Source organism: Lissotriton vulgaris, chromosome 9 (genome assembly GCF_964263255.1).
Source record: "Lissotriton vulgaris chromosome 9, aLisVul1.2, whole genome shotgun sequence".
NCBI classification, from domain to species: Eukaryota; Metazoa; Chordata; class Amphibia; order Caudata; family Salamandridae; genus Lissotriton; species Lissotriton vulgaris.
The window spans coordinates 980,985,388-981,010,267 of NC_141697.1; the positions used below are offsets into that span (position 1 = coordinate 980,985,388).

The window sequence follows — 24,880 nt, forward strand, 5'->3', positions numbered from 1 at the left end:
CCATCCCCTTCCCTCCTAGAATTTTATAGCATTTCACCAGACCACATTATAAATCTAGTCTCTATCGTCAAATCAGGCTCTGCCACTGACCCCTTCCCACCTGCCATTTTAAAACCCATCGCTGATCTCATAGCTCCCAGCCTCTCTAACATCTGTAACGCGATTTTTAAGACCGGCATCAATCCCCAGATTTGGAAAAGAGCCATCATCAAACCTTTGCTAAAAAAAACACAATCTCGACCCAGCTGACACTAAGAATTATAGACCCATAGCCAGCCTACCATTCCCAGCTAAAATCTTCGAGAAGGTCATGCATTCCAAGCTATCTAAATACATCGAAGATCACAATCTCCTGGATGACACGCAATTCGGTTTCCGCAAGGGCCATGGAACCGAGACAGTGCTTATTAAGGCATCAGAGGAGATTAGGATGATACTGGATCAGGGGTCGCCGCTGTTCTTATTCTTTTGGATCTCTCTTCTGCATTTGACACGGTCGACCATGCTATCCTGATCGACTGTGTCACAAACATCGGTATAGACATACAAAGCCCGAGCCCTCCTGTCCTCCTTCCTTACCAATCGTATCCAATCAGTGAGTCTCGGCACTTTCAACTCTTCACAATTCGCCCTCGCGTGTGGCGTCCCACAAGGATCCTCACAGAGTCAGACACTATTTAATATCTACATGTCGGACTTGGCCAGAGTCATTAAAGCACACTGGATGGTTCTTATGTCTTACTCTGATGACACACAATTGGTGCTTGCGGTACATAATGATGGAGGGGCAGTAGCAGCCAATTAACAGGAATGCATGTTGGCCATCAGCCCATGGAAGGTCAATAACTGCCTAAAACTTAACTCTGAGACAACAAAGGTAATGATTTTTGGCACACTGCCCCCATGCTGGTCCCCTTCTTGGTGGCCGTCCTCATTAGGACCCCCTCCACTTCTGGTATCTAAGGTCAGAAACGTAGGCGTCATATTTGACGACAAGTTGTCCTTCGCACCTCATGTCAATGCTGTGGTCTCATCCTCATTCTATAAATTTAGAATGATAAAGAAGCTCTTACCTTTTTACCACTCAATGCTGGAAAAACCCTAGTAAGCACCTTAGTCATGTCACCCATTGACTACTGTAATGGTCTGTTCATAAATGCACAGAGTAAAATACTCAATAAATTACAGCTGGTCCAGAATTCAGCGGGCAGAATCTTATCAGGAACCCCCAAATACAAATCCATCTCTCATATACTTCGACATTATCACTGGCTCCAATAAAAAACTGCATCAAGTTCAAGGCCCTTTGCATTGCTTACAAAGCCTTGCGTAACTCCGGACCTGTGTTCCTGAAGAAGGCTCTGGGTGCCTACATCCCTAATAGGGCATTACGGTCATCCACAGCTAATCTGCTAAGGGTTCCTGCACAAAGACAGCCTTGTGGGGCGACGAGTAATTTATTTTGGCCACGGCCAAGCTATGGAATTCTCTTCCTATCCACATCAAAGGTAGCCCGACCCTACTTCCCTTCAGAAAAATGACAAAAACATGGCTATTCAGCCAATAGTCTATAGTCTCTGTTTCCTGCTCGTTGTCCTCAGCGCTGAAACAACAACGGGTATTTTTCGCGCTTTACAAATTGTATAAAATAAAATAAATGTCTTTGTCAGTTGTTTCAGAAAAGGGGGTGGTGATGAACAGAGTGTCTGAATTAAGCAGACCACTCTTACCCAGTCCAAAGATCAGGGCTTGATCCATCACCATTATTTAGCTCACTGCACCATCCCAGCTCAGAACCTGGCTATATGCAAATCAGTCTGTCCCTGGCCCAGTGCATCATGGGAACAGGGCAGACTAAACTACCAAGCCAATTCTTCACCAGAAAGGAGACAAGCTACCGGGGAGCGGTTTCTGGCATTTCAGCCGTCGTCGGCCCGGCTTGCTTGAATCCTGATGGAGCAGTGAGAAAGGGACTCATGTCTGAGTATACCCTGCCACACCTATAGTGGCCAAAAACGATTCAGAAAAGGGGGTGGTGATGAACAGAGTGTCTGAATTAAGCAGACCACTCTTACCCAGTCCAAAGATCAGGGCTTGATCCATCACCGTTATTTATCTCACTGCCCCATCCCAGCTCAGAACCTGGCTATATGCAAATCAGTCTGTCCCTGGCCCAGTGCATCATGGGAACAGGGCAGACTAAACTACCAAGCCAATTCTTCACCAGAAAGGAGACAAGCTACCGGGGACCGGTTTCTGGCATTTCAGCCGTCGTCGGCCCGGCTTGCTTGAATCCTGATGGTGCAGTGAGCAAGGGACTCATGTCTGAGTATACCCTGCCACACCTATAGTGGCCAAAAATGATTCAGAAAAGGGGGTGGTGATGAACAGAGTGTCTGAATTAAGCAGACCACTCTTACCCAGTCCAAAGATCAGGGCTTGATCCATCACCGTTATTTAGCTCACTGCACCATCCCAGCTCAGAACCTGGCTATATGCAATATAGCCAGGTTCTGAGGTCTGGTGAAGAATTGGCTTGGTAGTTTGGTCTGCCCTGTTCCCATGATGCACTGGGCCAGGGACAGACTAATTTGCATGTAGCCAGGTTCTGAGCTGGGATGGTGCAGTGAGCTAAAAAACGGTGATGGATCAAGCCCTGATCTTTAGACTGGGTAGGAGTGTTCTGCTTAATTCAGATACTCTGTCCATCACCACCCCCTTTTCTGAATCATTTTGTTCACCATAAGCGTTGAAGGGTATACTCAGATGTGAGTCCCTTGCTCACTGCACCATCAGGATTCAAGTAAGCCGGGCCGAAGACGGCTGAAATGACAGAAACCGGTCCCGGGAAGCTTGTTTCCTTCCCAGTATAAGAATTGGCTTGGTAGTTTGGTCTGCCCTGTTCCCATGATGCACTGGGCCAGGGACAGACTAATTTGCATGTAGCCAGGTTCTGAGCTGAGATGGTGCAGTGAGCTAAAAAACGGTGATGGATCAAGCCCTGATCTTTAGACTGGGTAGGAGTGTTCTGCTTAATTCAGATACTCTGTCCATCACCACCCCCTTTTCTGAATCATTTTGTCCACCATAAGCGTGGAAGGGTATACTCAGATGTGAGTCCCTTGCTCACTGCACCATCAGGATTTGAGCAAGCCTGGCCGAAGACGGCTGAAATGCCAGAAACCGGTCCCCGGAAGCTTGTTTCCTTCCCAGTATAAGAATTGGCTTGGTAGTTTGGTCTGCCCTGTTCCCGTGATGCACTGGGCCAGGGACAGACTAATTTGCATGTAGCCAGGTTCTGAGCTGGGATGGTGCAGTGAGCTAAAAAACGGTGATGGATCAAGCCTGATCTTTAGACTGGGTAGGAGTGTTCTGCTTAATTCAGATACTCTGTCCATCACCACCCCCTTTTCTGAATCATTTTGTCAGTTGTTGGCATACTTGGTTGCCAAACGCTCTCATGAGTGGGTAAGCCATTTGCTTGGAGGGTCTTGCAGTTTATTTACAAGCAGAATGTTGTTACTTATCTGCATGTATATTTGTGCTGTTTTATTGAAGGAGATTTATCCATATGTTTTGTTTGACTCATGTTAAAAGGACAGATGTATTATATCAAAGCTGCTGTTTTCCAACAAAGAGAATGGTGCTGCATCACTTGCTTTTTATACTGTTTTCTATGTTCATTCAATGGAATGATAACAGAATACCAAGAGTTTCTAAACCCTTATCATTCTGCTTCTTAAGATTCCTGAGATTTGGGATCGCATAATTCAAGATAACAAGGGAAAGTGGAAGGCCATTGCTAAACACCAGGTGAAGCATGCCTTCAATCCTTCAGAACAGGACCTGCGGCATCAGGCACGCAAGTAAGTCCATGCATTTGGTGATATAATGTATAAAGTTCAGTCGGTAGTGTACAAGATTCATAAATTCTAATTAGATAAAACACATTGACTAGCCTGACAATGCAGGTATCTTTTGTCTGGAATCCAGACTCTACAGTGTGTCAGTTTCTGGAGAGTCTTTGTTCCTTTCGGTGACCGAGTAAAGCATAGGGTAGAGAACTTTAGAAGTTAGTCATGCTGTATATATGGCCATTTGTAGGCATAGCAAATTCTCTATTTAATGAATTTTTATTGAATTAACAAACATTTAATATTTCACTTTTTCAAAAAAGAAATATCCCTTTTAAGGTCTCGCCTGAAATAGTGTGCTTTCAAGACATACAAAAAAGGGCTAGAAAACACATTGACTACCATTTCTTTATGGTCAACTTGTCTAAATTCACTTTTTCTTTGTTCATTTCTTCTTTCCGTGGAGCAAGAATCAAGTACTGGTTGTCTCTTTTTGATTAGTGTCTTTCCGCTGCTCACATTATGATTTGTGTATGTTTTTCTCTTCTTCTTTTCCTGTCATCTTTATTGCTTGTTCTACCGTCTCCTCCTGTGTCAGTATGTGTATCATCACCCTACTATCATCACCCTGCCCCACCCAACCACCATCTACCCCTCCACTCTACAACCACCACCCTACCACCACCACCCTATCCACATCACCCTGTCGCCATCCCTATACCACAGCACCACCACCACCACCTCACCACCACCTTAACCACCACCACCACCACCACCCCCACCAACCACAATTACCTCCCTAACAACCACCAACACCACTCTACATTAATCACCGCCACCAGCAGCCAACCCTAATTAACACCAACCTAACCACCACCACCCTAGCCACCATCATCACCATGACCCTAGCCACTACCACCAGCTTCACCACTGCCACCACCACCCTAACCACCACCCTAACTATCACCCCCACTCTAACCACCAACACCACCACCGTAAATAACCCCATCTGAACATCTGTCACCACCCTAAGTGTCACCAGCCTAACTACTACTACCACCACCACTTTGCCACCGCAACCAACCTGTCATCACCACCCCCTAACCATCACCACCCTAGCACCACCACTACTCAAACCCCAATCACTCTACCATTAGCACCACTACCCTAAACTAAACGCCGCCACCCTACCCTAGCCACCACCCTTTCCACTATCACCACTATCACCACCATACCATACCATAACCAACACCATCTGAACCACCACTGCCTTCAACACCATCACCATATCACCACCACCATCACCACCCTATCCTATCCACAACCACACTACCCTAACTACCACTATTCTAACCACCACCACCACCACCCTAACCAACCTATCACCACCCTGCTACCATTGCTGCTTCCACCCGATCACCAGCTTCATAACTACCACCAACCTAACCACAACTTCTATCACCCTACTACCACCACCCTAGCAAAACCCCAAACACTCTACTATAATCCCCACCACCAACCACCCACATGTGTGCCCCAGCTGGAGTGAACAATTTGAAAACACGTCCAATCTGGATGGAATACTCCTAAAACTTTGTAGCAATGATGCTGATCCAGCAGAGCGTTAAACTAACATGCCGGTCATCTTAAACTGGGTCAGTAATCCTTGATACACCATTAGTCGTGAGTACAAAAGCACATCTCATAACTAGGGCTTCCTGTTTTCTATTTATACTGACAGAAAAACATAATTTTATATTTGCATTTATTTTTAAATATGGATAAAACGGAAATTGGATTGTTTTATGCTGTCACCCACAATTGCCAGGCCAGTAGCAATTGGGAACCTGGTGGGAATTAAAATGAGTGCTCATTTATCGGTTACATGAGGAAATACACTACTTTCAGCTTAACTTTTTCACAAAACCCAAAATAAATATGGATAAATACAGATACAATTAGCAAAACATATATATGGATAAATACAGACGGGAATGTAAAAAAAAATTAATACCATAAAACCTGGAGCAGTACTACTAAATAATAGAGGGTGTGTCAATATAGCCAAGCAAATCTGGGTCATCTTTGAAGTGATGTTATCAATGAGATACCAAAATACTAACTACTACAGAAATCAATATGAAGAGACTACAACAATATATTGGGTAATCATAAGTGAGTATGTTTTCTCATCATATTGTCTTTTGTACTCGTATATGTATTAGTTAGCAACATTATTATGAGCTCTTATGTTTATTTCGTGGGATACACTGACACACAGGCAACTTGATTTTAGTATCTCATTGCTAACATCACATTGAAAGGTCTTTGCATCTTCATATGCAAGATCCCACCAGTGACACTGCACTGGAGACAACTGTGACTGCATGGTAGTTGTCTTGCTAAGCCCTAAAGGTCCCTGTTACTTGCTCCCTGCCAGAGTTGCTTGCCCAGAGCATGCCGGAGTAACTGAACACAACTTTACAAAAGTTTATCAAATGTTTCAAAGTAACCACTAACTGTTGTAGTTACCAATGCTTGTTTGCGATTAGAGTGAAAAAGCAGTGATTTATTCATTTTGTTTGTTTTGGTGTCTAAACATTCATAAGATCCATTTTTATAAACTGGTGTCGGATTTCCTTCATGTCGTGTTTCTTTTTGTTCATTTTCTTTGGTGCTTCTAAATGCTTTGCACTTGTTCCTTTGTTAAAGCCTGACTGCTTGCAGTCACAGCTACACAGGGTTTAGCTAAGGTTTTTACAAACAAGCCGAACTGCAGCCAGGACAGGTTTGTGAGTTTATTACACAGTGAGGTTTCACAACCACACCATATAATCAACCACCATCATCAAACCCTAACAACCAGCACCTTCAACACCATTCTAACCATCACCACGACTGTAGCCACCTCCGCGTTAACCACCACACAAAACTACCACAATCACCCTAACCACAGATACCACCATTTATCTTAACCACTACTACCACCCTACTCTTAGCACCACCATCCTATCCCAACCACCACTGCTACTCTTTCCTAACCAACAACATACCCTACCCACCACTCTCACCACCATTACCCTAAACACCACTCTAACCATAACCATTACCACCACCACCACCCCCTAACTACCATTACCCCAAGTACTGACACTTTAATCAGCCTACTATCCCCCTACCCATATGACCACCACCCTAATCACCAACCCCCTCCCACCACCCTGACACAATTACCACTACCACCCTATGTAAGAGAATGCCTCTATTTGCTTGATAACCCCTAGTTTTTTAGGTCTCGCTGAAGCAATGCGTAAGCACTGTTTTCCGCGAGATTCGAGTAAGCTGCTTTCAAAAGTCTACCCACTGCGGATCGCATACAGTTCATGTGAGGTAGGCGCGTGCACAGGAATTCGCTCCCCCTACCCTTCCCACAAAGCAAGACAAACACTTCAAAGGAATCTGCTCGGGCTACAGCTGCTGGCTACAGCTTACAGTACATGGGCTTGTGCGCTCGCTTGAGCAGAGGTGGTATAAGGCATTCCTCTTGCTCATTAAGGCTCCTGTGCTCCTTGCATTCCCACCTCTCTTTTAGCCCATCCCTTTAAAGTCTGCTCCCATTTCCCTCCTTCCCCTTCTGGGTTCTTGGCTCCTCGCTAAGCATGAGCGGAAAATCGGTTCCGCTTGCGGATTTCGCGGATTTTCGGTAAATTTGCAATCCGCGAGATTCGCGAATTTCCCGCAAAATCCGCGAACGAAAATCCGCGAACGGAAGGGATTGGGTCAAAAGTTCAAGCTGACTTTTGTAACTCTTTTAGAATGGCGCCGGCAAGCTGCCAGAGCCATTCTAAAATAGTTACAAAAGTCAGCTTCAACAGGAAGCTCTAATAGATAAAGTAAAGCAGGTGCTGCTCAAATTCTGTTACACAATCATTAATCACCCCAAACTTGGGGTGATTAATGATTGTGTAACTTAATTTGACCTTCAACTGGAGCACCTGCTTTACTTTATCTATTAGTGCTTCCTGTTGAAGCTATTTCTAGCTATTTTAGAATGGCGCTGGCAGCTTGCCATTCTAAGTGGGGCTGAGGGCAGAAGGGCACAAAAGTGGGACAGAGGGCAGAAGGGGACAAAAAATGAGTGGGGCAGAGGGCAGAAGGGCACAGAAACAAGTGGTACAGAGGGCAGATGGGCATAAAAAACGAGAGGGTGACAATTAAGCAGGCAAAACCCCCCCCCGCGAAATTGCAAAGCGCCTCGTGAACACCCGCGAACATGCAAAGCGCCTCGCGAACACCCGCGAACACGCAAAAATGAAAAATCCACAAATTCGCGAATTTTGCGGATTGCCAATTCGCAAATTCGCGAATTGACAATTTGCAAAATTCGCCCATGCCTACTCCTCGCATTACCCCCTCCCATTAATACGCGTTTGCAGACACCACAATAACGTGGGACATCCAGTGTAACACACCATGAAACGTTCCAAATAAATATGCACCGAACAAGTGACTGAAATGGTGTTTTTAAGTTATTTAATTAAGTTGAATCAAGAGAACACGTGCTGGTCAGTGCTTTTTTGAGTGAATTATGCAGTGTCCCTGACCTAGATTCATTGATTAGTTAAGTTTTGATTGAAACCATATGTTAATATTTAAATACTCTTTTCTAAAACATTAATGACCTACTTCTGCAGTAATTGTGTACTATGCCCTTCCATCTCTGGGTTTGTAAGGCACTCTCAATTCTCATTTTATGTTTGCTGTGAAAGCATCATAATGCACCAAGATGTAGGCCTCTATATATTGATTTAGGGGCATCACCTTTCCCTAGGATATCAACTGGTTATCACTCTCTATACATGTATGTATCATTCTAAGTGGGCTGATATGCTTGCCTAATAAATGTGCACACTTCTGCAGGGTGCAATTTACCATTTTTGGTTTGTAAGGATCGGCATTTCTTTGACCTTGGGTGATTTTTTTCTGTTTAGTTTTTTTGGTTTCATTGGCCTAGGACCCCACACTTGCACAATCGGTTGCAAAATGTGTAATGCTCAATTTCTAGGTGCATCTGCTTTTAAGGGTCCAAGCTACCTGGGGTGGCTCACCCCTGGTACCCTGTAATTTTTGCGTATATTTCCCACCTCTGATTTCCTGGGCGACACACAACGTGCTTCCTCCACTACTCCTCTCTCTCTCTCTCTCTCCTTCCTCTCTCTCCCCCCTCTCTACCTCTCTCGCTATACTCTCTCTATACCTCTCTCTCTATACCTCTCTCTCTATACCTCCCCACTCCACACCTCTCCTCTCTACACTCCTCTCTACACGCTCTCTCCTCTCTAGCACTCCTCTCTAACCACTCCTCCTACACCCCTCTCTACCCACCCTCCCCCTACCCACCTCTCCCTACCCTCCTCTCTCTACCCGCCTCTCTCTCTATACCTCACTCTCTCTACCTCTCTCTCTCTCTACCTCTCTCTCTCTCTACCTCTCTCTCTCGCTCTCTCTCTCTACCTCTCCCTACCTCTCCTTACATCTCTCTACCTCTCTCTCTCTCTCTCTCTCTCTCTCTCTCTACCTCTCTCTCTCGCTCCCTCTCTCTACCTCTCCCTACCTCTCCCTACCTCTCTCTCTCTACCTCTCTCTCTGTCTAACTCTCTACCTCCCTCTTTACCCCTCTCTCCTCTCTCTCTCTCTCTCTCTCTCTCTTTCTCTCTCTCTCTCTCTCTCTCTCTCTCTCTCTCTCTCTCTATACCTCTCTCTCTATACCTCTCTCTATACCTCTCTACACCTCTCTCCTCTCTTCACCTCTCTCCACACCTCTCTACACTCCTCTCTACACCTCTCTCCTCTCTACACTCCTCTCTACACCTCTCTCCTCTCTACACACCTCTCTACACACCTCTCTACACCTCTCTCTATACCCCTCTCACTACCCACCTCTCTCTACCCACCTCTCTCTACCCGCCTCTCTCTCTCTCTACTCGCCTCTCTCTCTCTCCCTCTATACACACACATCTCTCTCTGCCTCTCTACACACACACATCTCTCTCTCTCTCTCTACACACACACATCTCTCTCTCTCTACACACACATCTCTCTCCCTCTACACACACATCTCTCTCTCTCCACACACATCTCTCTCTCTAAACACACACATCTCTCTCTCTCTCTCTCTCTACACACATCTCTCTCTCTCTCTACACACATCGCTCTCTCTTGCTCTCTCTCTACACACACATCTCTCTCTCTACACACATCTCTCTCTCTCTCGACACACATCTCTCTCTCTCTACATACACCTCTCTCTCTCTACACACACCTCTCTCTCTCTCTACACACACCTCTCTCTCTCTCTACACACATCTCTCTCTCTCTTTCTCTCTCTCTCTCTCTCTAGACACACATCTCTCTCTCTACACACCTCTCTCTCACGCTCTCTTTCTACAACTCTCTCTGTCTCTCTCTCTCTCTCTCTCTCTCTCTCTCTACACATCTGTTGGACCCCGGAGACTCTTCAATGCGATACAACTTTAGCCAACTTTTTAATAACATTGACAGGCCGTATAGCGAACAACAACAAAAAGTGAACTTCTGACTGGTAATTGCATAGTGTGTGCGTTACTCAGAACATACCTCTGTTGCATTCATTTTATAAGCCTTGAGAGGCTGTGTGGGTCCCTGCAAACTGCAAAACTGTGACTGGCATGGTGCACAAAGCTCTTTGCGGCTGTTGTGATACTTCATCAACTTCTCCATTCCTCACCCTGCATGCCTTAGAAAATTGGTGCCACTGTGTGTTTTTTAATTCCCTAGACCATAATAATCCAAACATTCTGGCCAAAATGCATGTAAATGAGACCCAGGCGAAATGTTGTTTACCCTGGCGAATCTCGTGTCATTGCTGGCATGTTGCGTTATGCTTGTTAGGCAAACTACCTGAGATTCCTCAACGTTGCACAACTGAAATGTACGGGTAAAAATACCAATGCAGGAGTGTGGCCCAACACAAATTAACAGAGCACAAGTTGATACACGATTGTGCAGCATTATTCTAGCGTAAAATGCAACCTAATGCCCAAATGGATGGAAAAACTGATTTCACACCTATCATAGGGACAAATTCCCACTAAAAAATATTGCAAAATGCCGACTGGCATTCCATATAATTTTGTGTAATTCGTTGGTCATTTTGGGTAATTTCTGCAAAGCAAATTACGCAACTCTCACCCAGGCCTAATGTGAATCTAGGTAACAGCAATGAGAATATGGGATATTTAAGGTGTTTTTATTTCCCTTGCCATTTAGAGAAAAGCTTTTCATTAGCCGAGACCTTTTAATTGTACAAAAATTATTTCTATAGTATGCTCACTTGAAGGGGCTTTCAGCAAGCCCTCTTCATCCATTGGTCTGTTACTGTGTCTGTCACATTTTCTTCCACCCACTACAGCATGAGGCCATCGGTCAGCCCACTTCTGACTTCGGCTAACTTCATTATGTGTGGCTGCAGTCAGCCCTTTCACAAGGAGCACACACAATGTAGTTCCTTTCAGTGTCTAGGACTACTGCGGCAATGAGTGCCTTTTGAGTCCCAAAAATAGTTAGCCAATGTTTTCTTTTAAATTCACGAGGGCCCAGTAGTTTTCTCAACAGAACCAAACAAGCATTGACAAAGTCAGAAGTCTTGCAGCCAACGCCAGACTTTGCCACTGCTTGTTTTTCTACTGGTAGGGTGCTTTGTCTCTGTTTTCCTTTTAATTGAGTTGTTTTTGTGACTCTTTGCTCCCGTTGGTCAAACTACTTCTGCATCTGCGTGATGTGTTTGCGAATCTGTGGCACCACTGAACGCCACAGCATCACTCGGCACCACTCAACGCCACAGCATCACTCAACGCCACAGCACCACTCAGCACCACTGAATGACACAGCACCACTCAATGCCACAGCACCACTCAATGCCACAGCACCACTCAACACCACAGCACCACTCAACGCCACAGCACCACTCACCGCCACAGCACCACTCACCGCCACAGCACCACTCACCGCCACAGCACCACTCAACGCTACAGCACCACTCAACGCCACAGCACCACTCAACACAACAGCACCACTCAACGCCATAGCATCACTCAATGCCACAGCATCACTCAGCACCACTCAACGCCACTGCATCACTCAGCACCACTGAACGCCACTGCATCACTCAGTACCACTGAACACCACAGCATCACTCTGTGCAACCATTCAACAACTGGTTCAAATATGTTCTCTCAATGTTTCAAGCTTTATTACAAATGTCACAAAAAGATGGTAATATTTCACTTCTGTTCTTGGATTTTCGTCACAATAAAATACAATGAACATAATCTTCACAAAAGTTATTTACAAAGGTTTAAGCTATTGCCATTATAAATTACAATAACTTTTATTTAAGTATTCATTATTTAAAAAAAGTAAGCCATTGTTATTTGTAATATCAATATATCTAAGTCACATAAATACAACACATATTGCAATAAAAATGCTATGGGTGTCACGTTTGTGAAAGTTAAAACTATTGGCATTGTAAATGACAAAGCTATTAATTTCGCTATTTTCAAAACCAACACATAAATAAAAAATGTGTCATTTACAATACCAATAGCTCAAAATTTCCTGATGCGAGATCTATTGCATTGCAAATGCTTCTTTTAGATTGATACAGCTGGTTTTTCGACTCTGAAGGTGCACTGATGTCTGCTAAACAGACCTCCGTGCCAGTGCACTGACCCTTAAAAGGTATATGTCTGATTGGTTCATCCTCAATTGGCATAAGTAAACTTACTTATGAGACCCTACTATATGACAACCGAGGGGACCCAGGACATGTAAGTTAAAGTGTCTCTCATGGACTGCAGCACTTACTGTTCCACCATGAGTGTGACAAATCAAAGTATGACTCTCAGGCTTGCTGTCTGTCAGAGCAGTTTCATACTGCTAACTCAACTTGCCATTTGAAGTAATGACAAAGCCCAAACTTTCCTTTTTAATATTTATACGTTACCTCTAAGGCAAGCCTAACAAGCCCGAAAGGCAGAGTGCATTATATTAAAAAGTTGGACATGTAGCCTATGACATTACACGGCCTGCCAGTAAAACCCCTGCACTGTCGTTTTTTTACTGTGCAAAGGCTAGCAGTCCCATTGGCAAGTAAAGGGTTACATCCTGACAACTCACGAGTGCCTACTTCTGAATGAGACCGCGAAATATGATACTTTAAGATATTAAAGAATCATTGCATTAAACACAACTTGATGCTCAATTTGAGTAAGTACCACTTTATTGCCCAAAGCTTTCCAGTGATCTTTTAAGGTTGCTGGCCGCATTCTGCCCTCTAGGGGTGAGGTGTGAACGACTCTCAGAAGGAGCACAAACATCTTGCTGATGGAAGAGGTGTGTGAACTCTCCATGGCAGTAAAGCCAAACAGAGTGTGAGCCAAAAGGCGAGCTTCAAAGGGGAATCTGGCTTTGAAGGGCGAATAGTGAACACACGCACACAAGAGTGGCTGCTCTTTTGTTCTTGCAGAGAGATTGGCATCAAGGAAAGAGAAGGGTAAGCCATTGTCAAACCGTTTTTCATTGGGTGTGTATCCCTTAGGTAGCTACACTTCTGGGGTGGGCTAGGGAGCCCCACACATCAAGATAAGGGTTCTGCCATGTTGGGAGTTGGAAGTGGTCAAAATACGGCATTCTGGGATAGCTACACTTCACAGAAAGTCGTCACAAGGCTTTTATCGGGGAACTGGTAGCCCATTGGTTCATAGTCGACGCTTTCCCCGAGTCTCTAACTGGACATACAAGTGGCACCCCTGGTATCCAGACCTCAGATCACATCTGTATTGAAGAGTGGACTAAATGGCTGCCTTGCTGTTCTTTCAACTCAGCAAACAGAGGCAGCACCAAGACTGGACTGCACCTCTTGCTCCTTGGGTTTGCAAAGAGAAAACTGTGCCTATGGTGCCCTGCTTGAGGAAAAAGTACCCCTAAGCTTTAGACAAAAGACGTGACTCTAAGACTCAGTTGGCTGACTTCCTGTTACAGCTACAGGACCACAAAAGCTGAAGAAGCCTCCCTTGGCGAGTTGGTAGCCAAGAACACCTCACTGCCAATGTGCAGTCTGAGAGATCAAGATCCAACCTTCAAAGTTACACCAGTAACCGCTGGATTGGGGAGAGTTATCTTAGTGCAGTTTGGTCGTCCAAGACAGAGGTTACCTCCAGTTAAAGGGAATAACTGGTTTCACTTTAACTGGAGACCAGTAAACCATTAGCGACTGTTTTTTGGCTGGACTTCACCCGACTTTGAAGAAAATAAACACCTGTTGCCAAATTCACTTCACCGTGACTGTGAACCAAGTAGTAGCTCCAGGGAGACCTGATCACTGGATCATTACCCTCAGCATATGTCACCATCTTCTCTATCCTGCATCCCTTTCATCTGGACCACTTTGTTAAAGTCCATGGCAGTTTGCCCTTAGAGCCTGAAACTAGACTGGAGACTGTTTTGCTTGTGAGGTAACTGTTCAACCATGCCTCCTTGACTCCTGTGACTTGTGGGTCAGAGTAGCAGATTACAACTATATAAAGGTTTTCCAAACTTTGGTCGCGAACGTGGTCTATTGCAATGATTTATCACGTTGAATGAAAAAGCAGTGATTTATTGTTCCTTTAGAAATTCATATCTCCAGAACCCTTGGGTGGATTTTTGGCATTGAGGTGTCATCTTAAAGATACAAATACTCCCTATTTTTATAAATTGGTATCAGATTTTTATTAAGTCTTGTTTCTTTCTTATTCTGCTATTTTGGTACCTTTTGATGCTTTACACTTGTTCCTTTGATAAAGCCTGATTCCTCAGACTCACAGCTACACAGGGTTGGGCTTAGGTTTTTCAGGTGAATCTGACTGAACCTCTCCCAGTAGTAATTTATACCACAGTGAGATCTCACAACCACACCATATGATAAACTGCTTTCCTCACACCCTACAACCACCCTAGCCATCAGTACCATAACCATCACCACTCTGTCACTACCCTAACACCACTACCTCCACCACCCTGCCACCAACCCCTAACCACAACAACCACCATCACCGTACCCTACTACTAACAACACCCTACCCACCATCAACCACCACCCTACCCTACCCAACACCCTACCCTAACCACCACCACCCCTTCACCACCTTCACTCTACCACCACCACCACCACCCCTTCACCTACTTAACACCACCACCACCACCACTACTCTAACCACCAACCTACCCTAACCATCACCCATGTCCTACCATACCCACCACCCTAACCATCACCACTATCTTATCGACCAACACTGTTGTACAGCTTCAACTTCCTCAGTAGGACCTCTGCGTTTGTCGGACAACATAAACATTGGGATGGTGCCAGACTGATTCCATGCACCCCCTCGAGATATGTTGTCCTATAGTTCTGCTAGCTCACAGTGCAACCATAAGTACCCCTGAACCTAGGAAGGTAACAAATGGCTTTAGCAACCTCATAAAATAACAACCCTGACTCTTTAAGGAATCGTAGTAACAGATCTAGAACCCTTTCACCCAGTCACTCGTGCATACACTAAGGAGATATACAAGAAATACACAACAAGGCATTTCAATATTTATTGAAGCATTATGATTCTTGTATAAAATATATGTGCTGCAATGACTAATAGGCAGAAACAAATTAAAGTTATTAACATCACAATAACAGTGAAAAGGATAAACAATTCCATCACTTTTCTAAGGTAGTGTATATATGCTGGCATATAAATACTGTGTATAGTGTACTCCTACTAAAGCTTCCTAAACTAGTTGCCTAGGGCAGGTGATCTACTAAAATCCCCTACTGGATGATCTGACTTCCCATTACCTGCCGGTATGTCTCTTCAGGGAGCCCGTCTTGTTCACAATTTGGAAATCCCTCCTCGAAAAAGGGAAACAGGAGCAACTGGGCTGGAATTACGGCACACAACAACTTTATAGTGACAGCAGAGTGCTCCCCTGATCTGTGCTCATGTATATATAATAAACAGATCCATGCTGCTGTGCCGAAACCGCAGCCAGGCTGTCGTTGTCTATCCTCTTATGATCGCTATGTCGCCAACCAGATGATCAACAAACAACATTTGCACAATGAACTTTATCCCCTGAACTAGATGTTCAAGGTATTGTGATAATGTGCTAATGAAGTTGAAATGTAAGCAAATGTGGTTTCTAAGCACTATATCCTGCACAGTCATGCAAGCAAATGTGTGGAAATGTGCGCATGTAAAATGGCAGTGTTTCTCCCTGGACCAAAACCAGCCACTTGACAACAACACCCCTTTAACCTCCACCATCCTAACTACCATCACTCTAACCACCACTTCACCACCCTTACCCTACCATCAACCCCACCCTCCTACCACAACCCAAACCACCACCCAGCACTGTAACTACCACCATCTTTGCCATCACCACCCTCTTCCCAACCACCATCACAAACACCACCCTTCCAGCACCCTAACCACCACCCCACAACCCTAACCTCAACACCATCTGACCCTAACCACCAGCACCCTCACCAATATCAACCTCACCACCACCCTCACCCTACCCACTACCACCTCCCACCCTACGACCACATTCATTGCCTCAGCACCACCACACTACCCTAACCCCCACCATCAGACTTTAACCACCACCATAACCACTACCAACTTCACCAACCTCACTTTAACCCCCCTCCCACTACCACCTCCACCCTACCACCACCCTAAGTGCCACCATTGTAGCTATCACTATCCTAACCAATTCCATCCTAACCTCCACCACCCTAACCAGCCTACCACTACCTTACCATCACCCTACCAGTATTACATCCTCCCACCTACCACCACCACCCTAACCACCAACCTAACCACCACCACTCTACCCTCCACCCAAATCACCACCTAAACCACCACCACCTTACCCTACCCACAGTCAACATTCTATCCTGAGCACCTCCCTAACCACCTCCACCATCCTACCCTAACCATACTCTACCCTAACCACCACCATCCTGACCACCACCACTTCAACACCCTCACCCTACCACCACCAACACGCTAACTCCCACCAACTTCACCATCACAAATCCAGCACCACCCTGACTATCACCACCCTACATAACCACCACCATCCGATCCTAACCACTACCCTCACTCTAACCTCCCTCACTCTAGCACCACCTACCTAACCATCACCACCACCCTAACCATCAATTCCCTCTCAATAACTACTAGCACTCAAGCCAGTCTACCATCCCCCACAGTACCACCACCATCACCCTAGCACCACACACACCACTTACCTCACCACCACCAGGACCCTAACCACCAATACCCTCCCACTACCTGACATCCTGCCACCCTAACCAGCACCACCCTACCCATCACCCTAACTACAACCCTAATCACAACTACCACCGATCCTAACCACTACTACACCCTTGCCAGTACTAAGATCCTACCCCCAAAACCCCACCACCCTACCCTGGCCAACACCCTACCCACCACCATCACCTTATCCACTCCCACATTCACCACCCTCACCCTACCACCACCACCACCACACCAGCCCCACACCGGCCCCAACATCGCTAAGGATGCCTGGCTTCACCCTGGGGGTGCCCAGGAGTGGACACTTCACAGGGAAAGCCAGGAGGGGTTCCACAGCGGTATGAGTATCAGCGCCAGGAAGCCGAATAGGCGACACCGCAAGGTGACCGTCTGGTGACAGTGCGTTCTATAAGTACCATGTCATTTTACATTTACCACAACCACCCTCCTTCAACTGTCTACCCTTAACCTTCACCGCCTTAACTACTACCACCATCCATCCTTAACCACCAATACCATGCTGAGCACCACTACCTCCCTACCCACCCCATAACCACCACCACCCTAACAAGCCAACACTAAGCTACCTCCACCACACAACCACAACCTAAACCACCACCACCTTACCCTGACCACAACCACCACCACCTTATCCTAAGTACCACCACCTTAACCTACCTACAGCCAGCATCCTACCCTAAGCACCACCCTTACCCCCACCACTATCCCACCCTAACCAACACTCTAGCCTAACCACCACCACCCTGACCACCACCCCTTCACACCCTCACCCTACCCTCACAACGACCACCCTAACCACCACCACCCTCACCACCATAACCAACACCACTCTACCCTCAACGCCACCACCCTACCATAGCCCTCTGCTACATGTATGAATCAAGGTCTAATGCTGGTCCACTGTACTTGCAACAGCGAGTGGAACCATGCCACCCAAATCGATCCCTTCAGTTGAGTAACCGCTACCTCTGTAAGGTCCCCAGAGTCAAAAAGGCACAAATTGGTGGTCGTTCCTTCTCATACTTGGGCCCACACTTTGGAATTAATAGCCTAACTCACTGAGAAGCTGCCAATTGCTGACCATGTTCTGTAAAACTCTTAAAACCTGGTTCTTCTGATCTGTTTTCTATCTCTGGCTAGTTCCTATCTTTGTCTAAGCGCTGAGAAGTGCTTTTTGGGTAGCTAGATGTAAATACGACCCTATAATAATAATAATGATAACAATATTACCTTATCATGACCACTCTACACAAACTACCACCACCATCCAACCCTAACCATCACCAGCTCCACCACCACTATGCATCTCCCTACCCCTAACACAAACACTCCACTCTAACTACCACTACCCTAACCACCACCACCACCCTAACCACAACCACCACCACCCTGATCACCACTACGCTACCCACCACCCCCTGGCCCTACACACCATCAACATCCTACACTCAGAACCACCCTTCTACCACCCTAACCACCGCCACCATTTTTAACCACCACCAAACCATCACCACAATACGACCCAAATACCCACCCTAACCACAACCACCCTAGCCACCCCTCTATCCTTACCACAACCACCTTCACCACTACCACTCTACCCTTACCACAAACACCAGCCTTAGCACCTCCACCATCCAAACCACCACCATAACCACTACCACCACCCTAGCCACTACCACCATCCTCACCATCACCCTACCATGACCATCATAGCAACCTAACCATCAGCACCACTAACCTAGCTATCAACAACTTAACCAGTTTACCACACCCCTAGCTCCACCACCCTCACCACCGCCACCCTCACCACAACCGACCACCCCAGTCTTACCTCCACCAACTCACCACCTCCCTCACAGTCTCACCACCCTCCCTACCCTCATCATCATCTCCCTTCCCACCACCAGCACCCTAACCTCCCTTCCCTAACCACCACCACCACCATTTCACTAAACAGGTCCCTCAATTTCTATAGAACCTCTTGCTTTAGCAACCGTTTTCAGCCTAGTACTTGTTAGTTTTCAAGGAAAGTTACGTCCTACGTTTGCATTTGTTTACTCTCAAGTAACTTGTTCTTGCGTGAAACTATGCATGTAGTTATCCAGTAAGGCTACGTTGTACCCAAGATCAAGAAATACTTTCATGTTGTTTATAGCTATCCATTGACCCAACCTATGGAAATCAATATGTCAACATTTAGAAGGAACTCTATGGTGACATGTTGCTGTGAACCTTAGGGTGAGTAATTGCTGGGCAGATTCACATTTGAAAAAATGTCAAATTTAAACGCCTCTGTGAGGAAAGTGGTTTATTATATGGTGTGGTTGTGCAATCTCACTGTATGATAAACTCACTACATGTACTGGGTTCAGTCATATTTGTCCGAAAACCTTAACTCAACCCTGGTTAGCTGTGGCTCTGAGCAGTCAGGCTTTATCAATGCAACAAGTGTAAATCATATCATGAAGTAATGAATAAGAAAGAAATAAGACTCAATAGAAATCCAACACCAATTTATAAAAAAAGAAAGTGTTTTTACCTTCAAATAGACACCTCAACAACAAAAATCAACTGAAGGGTTCCAGAGATATATATTTTAAAGGAACAATAAACCCCTGCTTTTTTATTCAGTGCAATAAACAATTTTAATGGACTTTGCCTACTGTCAACTTTGCAAACTTTGGAAAAGTTTTATAAAGTTGTGAACGGTTTCTCTTGCCCACTTTTGGGTGACCAGCTCTGGCAGGGAGCGAGGCACAGGGGCCAAAGCGGCTTGATTGAACATTTACCTCACAGTCAAAGCAATATCCAGTCCAATTCCATGCTGTATGAATGAACCAACATAGGCTTTAATGGAGTGGTTCTGATGCAAGGGTGACAAGATGTTGTCTGATGCTGAGGATGCTGATCAAGCCACAGAGGTCTTGCTGGGGCTACTCCTTGGTCCATAAACACTGTGGGGCAACTTTGCTCACAGGGGTTGATGTCTCTCAAAGTCTTGTTAAGTCCAGCCAAAACCCAGTTACCATTTGTCTACTGGTCTCTGCTTAAAGTAAAACCAGCAGTTCCCTTTAATTGGTGATACATTTCTTGCTGGACAGCCAAACTGCACCCCGATAACTCTCCAGGGTCCAGCAGATTAAGGTGCAACTTTTGAGGGTTGGGCCTCAGTCTTCCAGACTGCACATTGACCTTTAGCAGAAGTCAGCCATTCTTGGCAACCAACTCGTCAAGGCAGGCTTCTTCAGTGTTTGTGGCCCTGTAGTTTTAAAAGAAGTCAGCCTACTGATTTGTGGAGTCACCTCTTCGGTCTGAGGCTCGGGTATGACTTTTCCACAAGAATGGCAGTACCACTAGGGGAGGAGCCAAGATGGCGACCGGAGCAGACGCTTGAGCTCCCGGCTCCGTCGGCCCTTGGCTCCGCAACAACATCCTGCTTGCTATCCTTCTCGTTCCTGGCGGCGAAACGTGTGCGACGGCGAGCTGAACACGCCGGTACTTTCCCGAGGTCCCAGCTTGCCCGGATGCCGGAGATGTCCGTGATGGTGCTCCCCGCCCTGGACCCTCGCTTCATTGCCGCTCGTCGCCGGCCCCTGGAGGCTCCGCAGTGACTGGACCCGCTAGTGCCATTTCCGACCGCGCGGTCCTGGCCGCACTGCATACAGAGGACTGCCGTCAGCCGTGCCTGGGATGTGAGGGCTGAACAACCGATGCACCCTGCGCCTGAAATGTGAGGGCTGCGAGGTAAGCCCCGGAGGAACGGGTCTCCTGCCCCGATCTGTGGAGCGCGCTGTGGGAAGTTCAGCGATCCGGCTCGCCGTAGGCTGCCGGCCCCTTTTTCTGCCACTTAACCGGCTGCACGGTGAACTTGTGGGACGGGTGGCGGCTTTCCGTGTTCCTTGTGGCGGCGCAGACCTGAGGGGAGCTTGTTTTTTGCTACGACCTCCCCCCCCCGGCCATTATACCGTCCTGTGGTAAATATGACCTCATCTGCCTGCCCGCGGCTGGGGGGAGATAGCCCGGCCCTGCCCGCTGACTGCTTCGCCCTTCCTACATCAGGCACCAGCTTCACAGTGCCATCCCGGATCGTTGTTAATGCGGGGATGCAGCCTCCACTATCATGTGGCTCCGTTCTGGCCGCCCTACGGGACTTTCACTTGCAAATGCGTGACGGTCTCCAGGCGCTGAGTGAGAAGTTCGACTCCATAATATCTGCTGCGGGTCGTGAGCGCAACGTTTGTTACCAGCAAGGTGTGGGTCTGCCTTTGCCTTCATGCGGGGATACAGTGATTACATGTGGACGTGCTACATTGGGGCCTGCACCTGACTTTCCCGGCGCCTATGATCAGTTACTCTCCTACTCTGCTGCTGATACTTTGTTTCCCCGTCCATCGAAGCTTGTCTCATTGTTGCCTGCACCACCGCGTTTGCAGATGTATCCGGCTGCGCAGCTACTGGCACCCTCGAGGGCTCATTTACTGTGGCCTTCGCCTTCTTTCCTGCGGAACTCCTGTGCCCCAGATGCCCTGTTGGGACTATGTGCAGTGGACAAAGGGACCTCCACAGATGGTCGGCGGCCATTTTATGCTCCTGAATCACTTTCTTCTTCTGAGCGGCCATATTGTCTTTGTGTGCACGGGATGCGGGGCCTTCATATAGGGGCTGGCTTTGTCTTACACCCGCGCTCAGGCCAGGGTTAGGCTGATTCATAACGCTATGGCTTCTCGGGTGGGCTGGACTGGGATTGGAACTGCTTTGTATATGCTGTGAGCACACATCGTGAAATGACTTCTTCCATCTATGTTACTGTTGCAATTTATTATAGCACTGCTGCTTTCGGAGTAGGAGGTTCTCAGTGTGTGGAAGCTGTAGATGGCCGAGGGTCCCGGGCGCTCTGATGTTACGTAGGCTCCTCCCCACCTTATTCTTTTTGGGAGTTTAGATTAGAATAACTTATTCTTCTCTCACCCCCTATATCATAGGTGTTAACGTTTTTCTATCTTCCTCTTCATTCTTCTCTTGCTCTCCTTTCTTGTCTATATTTCGGGTTTTACGGGGCGACAGGCACTATGCTGGGGGGGGGGGGGGTAGGCCGTAGCCTCCGCATTGGTGTAGGGTGGGGGGTAATTTAGTTCTTCTTATTAGTTCTATGGGCCTTTATTTCCTTCTTATGTCTTCTGTGCTTTTACTTTGGGTCGATTCTGGGTCCGGGCTTGGGGCTGGCTGAGTGGGGGCGGCGCTGAAGGGGTGCGTAATTGCTGGTGTGAATATTCTGCTGTTGATTTGCACCGCCTCACTACCTGGGATTTTAATTTCCACTGCTGTTTTCAGAAATGCTGCCGCTCTCCCGTGCTGTGAAGATATTGTGCGGACTCAAATCTCCTTGGTTCTTATTCTTCACTATCTTTTTCCCTGACAAAATCACATAAAAAACTTTAAAATTAACCTTCATTTCTCCTTTCCCCTGGTGTCATGGCCCTCCCCAGTGTAACATTCGTAAACTGTTGCTATTTCGTCCGTTGATGCTAGGGGACCGCAATGTTTGTATCAGTGCTTAAAAGTATCGTGGCCGGCCTGATGGTTGTAGGCCCGTATTTGTTCTTTTTTACATGCACTAATAAAGGTTTTCAAAAAATTAAAAAAAAAAAAAAAGAATGGCACTACAGGCACATTCCTCTCTTTGCTTGTCCAAGGAGCAGCAGATGTAGCCCAGTCTTGGTGCAGGTTGAGGATGTCGGAATGTGTCTTCATGGCACGTGCCTGTATAGTCCCTGATGGACCAGATGTAGTTTTCATTTCTGCTGTAATTTGTATGCTAGGAGTGTTTGGTCCTTATCCCCCTTCTCATAATATTTCTGTGTGATATATAGGAGTTTCCACATGGCATCAGTCATTTAGAGCTGCTCCAGATTGCCCCAAATGTGTTGCAACTCCCTGCATAACCGATTTGAGCCTGTAGCTTGGTATTGGTTTTCGAGCCGAGAACGGTGGATCTCAAAATCCTCTTTTTTGGCTCCAGCTAATTTGACAAAAGTGGATGTCTGATTTATGAGTTTGTCTAGCAGTACTGCCTTGATTGCGTCCCACACGATAGCATAAGAAACTCTCCTGTGTTGTTCTCCTTAAAATAATTCTCTAAAGACTTCTGCACTGAATCCCACACCACTGAATCATGAAATGCGATTTTGTTAATGTACGATGGCAGAGCCAAACACACAAAAAACACCTGGCTCGTGGTCCGACAGGGCCAGGGTACCTATACTGGCTTTTAAGATATATAGTTGAAGAGGAGCGGCAATAATTAAGCCACCCTTGGTAAAGGTTGCAACAAATAGGAGTAGGGAGCTAACTCGTCCTTATTGTCATTGGGCCCATAGACGGCGAAGAGCATAACCGCCATGGCACCCAGCCCAGCTCCCAAACCCACCTCTCTGTCCCCCTATCAGCATGTGATGAATCAATAGTTATGGACAAGCCTTGTTTAAATAAGAGGGCCACCCCCTTGGTCTTAGTGGGGCCAGGCACGTGAAACTAGAGTGGAAACTAGTATGAATAGAGCCTCTTAGTGTCAGGTGCAAGGAGATGTGTCTCCTGAAGCATGGCCATGCCCACCTCATTGGTGTGGAGCCACTTCAGGAATGCCTTCCGGTTCATGGAAGAGTTAAGCCCTTGAACATTCAGGGAATTTATACTAAGAGGATCTGTCATTTAAACACAATGGGCATTATTGCATTTCTAGTAAGGGCCAGAAATGTAAGACCGGCCCTGAAGATTATAGTGCAACTCCCGTTTTCCTTGAGGGCACCCAGTGTCCAAGCTAAATATAATCCAAGAAGTAGTGCCCTCCCTGGAATGGTGTATAAGGGCAAAACAACAAATGAACAGCATTTAAGAAAATAAAGCCATGTTCAATTAAATAATCATAGCATGGCGACCGAATGGTGTGCATCAGCCGCACTGGAAAGGGAAGCTTGCAAGGGTGCTCCAGGCTCCCACCCACCAACCAAATCAAAAGAGTATGAGGTACAACAACAAGGCCATGGGAGTCCAGGATCGGCTACAACCAAAGGTGCCAACAAGGCAGCCTGTTCAGTTCATCAGCGGAGCTACACAGTTAGGCAATCCATGGACCAACCTGCTAGGCTTAATGTTCAAAGATGGAAAATGTCTTATGGGTAGTCATTATCCGGTACAGGCAAGTCCAGCCACTGGTCTTGCCTGCGCACAGTGTTCTTGTAGGCCTTACAAGTTGACTTCGTAAGTGATCGTCGCCATCCATCTATCTGCGGAGAGCTGGGGGCTGCCGACTTGTCACCAACTCTTTCAGGAGGAGGTGTAGTGTAGTTCCTAGTTTCCCACTAGGCCCTGCGCATTGGAATAACATAAACAGTAGTATCGACGTGGAACTGCGGATATTCCAGGCCTCCACTGACTATGCTAAACTTAATTGGGTGTGTTACCAACTAGCTCAGAGGTCACTGGAACTTTCTTCTCTGCATGGGAAGTGATCAGCTTCCCTGGCACAGACAAGAAGGGATTCAGCTTTCCAACAACCGTGCAACATGACAACTTTGCTCC

General features: G+C 46.5%; 1 protein-coding gene across 1 annotated transcript in view; it reads left to right on the forward strand.

The window, feature by feature from the left end:
* Positions 1-24,880, forward strand: part of ZMYND10 (zinc finger MYND-type containing 10) — a 317,696-nt gene that overhangs the window by 268,928 nt on the left and 23,888 nt on the right. The window contains exon 10 of the mRNA XM_086936812.1: positions 3,745-3,866. Within this exon, the coding sequence (XP_086792938.1) occupies positions 3,745-3,866 (122 nt within the window). The remainder of the gene's footprint in view (positions 1-3,744; positions 3,867-24,880) is intronic.